Consider the following 3,707-nt stretch of genomic DNA (forward strand, 5'->3'; position numbering starts at 1 on the left):
CATGTGACTCAAGTGGTTCAGCCTTAATGTTATGAAGAGATGAGAATACTTTAGTGTGCAAATAACGTCTTTATTCAACAATCTCTTCTCGCCTGTGTCTGTCTCTTACACTGTTGACATTGGTGTGTCTGATGCGTCTCAAACTGACCAAACGCCATGAGGGTTCACTGGGGTTCGATCAGCTGTTGGCTCTGAGTCTGGCCCGTCTTCTCTCCTGTCTGATGATGTGTTGAGCCTGTTGTGTTTGGTCTCTTCCTGTTCTCAATCAGATGAGTGATTATAAGACACCCATCGTGCTGGACACTGGGTCTGGTTTGATGAAGGCAGGCTTTGCAGACCAGGATCTTCCAACTACAGTGTTCCCGACGGTCATCGGCCATCCCAAGTATGAGGTAGGCTCTCACGTACTCTGGGACATCTATAGCAAATCACCACAGGATGTAACAATCATCCAGATCTAACCCTCGCGTGTTCGCGCTCCCCCTCGCGTGTCCGCTGTTCGCTCTCCCCCTCGCGTGTCCGCTGTTAGCTCTCCCCCTCGCGTGTCCGCTGTTAGCTCTCCCCCTCGCGTGTCCGCTGTTAGCTCTCCCCCTCGCGTGTCTGCTGTTCGCTCTCCCCCTCACGTGTTCGCTCTCCCCCTCGCGTGTCTGCTGTTAGCTCTCCCCCTCGCGTGTCTGCTGTTAGCTCTCCCCCTCGCGTGTCGGCTGTTCGCTCTCCCCCTCACGTGTCCGCTGTTAGCTCTCCCCCTCGCGTGTCTGCTGTTCGCTCTCCCCCTCACGTGTTCGCTCTCCCCCTCGCGTGTCCGCTGTTAGCTCTCCCCCTCACGTGTTCGCTCTCCCCCTCGCGTGTCCGCTGTTCGCTCTCCCCCTCACGTGTTCGCTCTCCCCCTCGCGTGTCCACTGTTCGCTCTCCCCCTCGCGTGTCCGCTGTTAGCTCTCCCCCTCGCGTGTCCGCTGTTAGCTCTCCCCCTCGCGTGTCCACTGTTCGCTCTCCCCCTCGCGTGTCCACTGTTCGCTCTCCCCCTCGCGTGTCCGCTGTTCGCTCTCCCCCTCGCGTGTCCACTGTTCGCTCTCCCCCTCGCGTGTCCGCTGTTCGCTCTCCCCCTCGCGTGTCCGCTGTTCGCTCTCCCCCTCGCGTGTCCGCTGTTAGCTCTCCCCCTCGCGTGTCCACTGTTCGCTCTCCCCCTCGCGTGTCCGCTGTTAGCTCTCCCCCTCGCGTGTCCGCTGTTAGCTCTCCCCCTCGCGTGTCCACTGTTCGCTCTCCCCCTCGCGTGTCCACTGTTCGCTCTCCCCCTCACGTGTCCGCTGTTAGCTCTCCCCCTCGCGTGTCTGCTGTTCGCTCTCCCCCTCACGTGTTCGCTCTCCCCCTCGCGTGTCCGCTGTTAGCTCTCCCCCTCGCGTGTCCGCTGTTAGCTCTCCCCCTCGCGTGTCCGCTGTTAGCTCTCCCCCTCGCGTGTCCGCTGTTAGCTCTCCCCCTCGCGTGTCCGCTGTTAGCTCTCCCCCTCGCGTGTCCGCTGTTAGCTCTCCCCCTCGCGTGTCCGCTGTTCGCTCTCCCCCTCGCGTGTCCGCTGTTAGCTCTCCCCCTCGCGTGTCCGCTGTTAGCTCTCCCCCTCGCGTGTCCACTGTTCGCGCTCCCCCTCGCGTGCCCGCTGTTCGCGCTCCCCCTCGCGTGTCCGCTGTTCGCGCTCCCCCTCGCGTGTCCGCTGTTCGCTCTCCCCCTCGCGTGTCCGCTGTTCGCTCTCCCCCTCGCGTGTCCGCTGTTCGCTCTCCCCTCGCGTGTCGGCTGTTAGCGCTCCCCCTCGCGTGTCCGCTGTTCGCGCTCCCCCTCGCGTGTCGGCTGTTAGCGCTCCCCCTCGCGTGTCGGCTGTTAGCGCTCCCCCTCGCGTGTCGGCTGTTCGCGCTCCCCCTCGCGTGTCCGCTGTTCGCTCTCCCCCTCGCGTGTCCGCTGTTCGCTCTCCCCCTCGCGTGTCCGCTGTTCGCTCTCCCCCTCGCGTGTCCGCTGTTCGCTCTCCCCCTCGCGTGTCCGCTGTTCGCTCTCCCCCTCGCGTGTCCGCTGTTCGCTCTCCCCCTCGCGTGTCCGCTGTTCGCTCTCCCCCTTGCGTGTCGGCTGTTAGCGCTACCCCTCGCGTGTCGGCTGTTAGCGCTCCCCCTCGCGTGTCCGCTGTTCGCTCTCCCCCTCGCGTGTCCGCTGTTCGCTCTCCCCCTCGCGTGTCCGCTGTTCGCTCTCCCCCTCGCGTGTCCGCTGTTCGCTCTCCCCCTCGCGTGTCCGCTGTTCGCTCTCCCCCTCGCGTGTCGGCTGTTAGCGCTACCCCTCGCGTGTCGGCTGTTCGCTCTCCCCCTCGCGTGTCGGCTGTTCGCTCTCCCCCTCGCGTGTCGGCTGTTCGCGCTCCCCCTCGCGTGTCGGCTGTTCGCTCTCCCCCTCGCGTGTCGGCTGTTCGCTCTCCCCCTCGCGTGTCCGCTGTTCGCGCTCCCCCTCGCGTGTCCGCTGTTCGCTCTCCCCCTCGCGTGTTCGCTCTCCCCCTCGCGTGTCCGCTGTTCGCTCTCCCCCTCGCGTGTCCGCTGTTCGCTCTCCCCCTCGTGTGTTCGCGCTCCCCCTCGCGTGTCCGCTGTTCGCTCTCCCCCTCGCGTGTCCGCTGTTCGCTCTCCCCCTCGCGTGTCCGCTGTTCGCTCTCCCCCTCGCGTGTCCGCTCTCCCCCTCGCGTGTCCGCTCTCCCCCTCGCGTGTCCGCTGTTCGCGCTCCCCCTCGCGTGTCCGCTGTTCGCTCTCCCCCTTGCGTGTTCGCGCTCCCCCTCGCGTGTCCGCTGTTCGCTCTCCCCCTCGCGTGTCCGCTGTTCGCTCTCCCCCTCGCGTGTCCGCTGTTCGCTCTCCCCCTCGCGTGTTCGCTGTTCGCGCTCCCCCTCTGTAGGTCTGGACTGATGATGGTCTTGTGTTACAGGACATCATGAACAGCAGTGTGGACCGTGAGGTGTATATCGGGCATGATGCTCAGCACATGAGAGGAGTGCTATCGCTGAAACATCCCATCAGAAACGGTGTTGTGCGCAACTGGGACGAGATGGAGATGGTGAGTCCTGACGGATCTGAGCTTCCCCTACAGAAGCATCTGTAATTAGTCCAGTCCTCGTGGTCAGTGAGGAACCTGGGTGTGAGCTGTAGATTATTGTAATGCTCTACTGGGTGGTTGCCCTGCTCGCCTAATAAACATACTCCAGCTGGTCCAAAACACAGCAGCTCCAGTTCTTACTAGAACCAGGAAGTGTGACCATATTAGCCGGTTCTGTCAACACTGCACTGGCTGCCTATTAAACAGTGACTCTGTGTCTGTTGTAGATCTGGCACCATGCGTTCCAGCAGCTGTCCGTGAGCCCCGAGGATCATCCGGTGCTACTGACCGAAGCTGCCATGAACCCGGTCCAGAACCGGCTGCGGACGGTGGAGCTGATGTTCGAGGCCTTCAGTGTCCCTCTGGTGTCTGTGGCCCTGCAGGCGGTGCTGGCGCTCTACGCCTCGGGACGCACCACCGGTCAGTCTGTGTCTCACACACACACACACACACACACACACTCACGCTCTACGCCTCGGGACACACCACCGGTCAGTCTGTGTCAGCACACACACACACACACTCACGCTCTACGCCTCGGGACGCACCACCGGTCAGTCTGTGACACACACTCACTCACTCACTCACTCACTCACTCACTCACT

The 3,707-nt window shown here is 63.2% G+C and overlaps 1 protein-coding gene across 1 annotated transcript in view; it reads left to right on the forward strand.

The window, feature by feature from the left end:
* Nucleotides 1-269: 269 nt before the first annotated feature.
* The window catches only part of LOC307135162 (uncharacterized protein), a gene marked incomplete at its 5' end in the record, with an annotated part of 8,796 nt that continues 5,358 nt past the window's right edge, over nucleotides 270-3,707 (forward strand). The window contains 3 exons of the mRNA XM_079831365.1: nucleotides 270-392; nucleotides 2,935-3,063; nucleotides 3,330-3,522. Coding sequence (XP_079687491.1) covers nucleotides 270-392; nucleotides 2,935-3,063; nucleotides 3,330-3,522 — 445 coding nt within the window. The remainder of the gene's footprint in view (nucleotides 393-2,934; nucleotides 3,064-3,329; nucleotides 3,523-3,707) is intronic.

The sequence above is a fragment of the Gobio gobio genome (assembly GCF_949357685.1).
Source record: "Gobio gobio genome assembly, chromosome: 12".
Classification (NCBI taxonomy): domain Eukaryota; kingdom Metazoa; phylum Chordata; class Actinopteri; order Cypriniformes; family Gobionidae; genus Gobio; species Gobio gobio.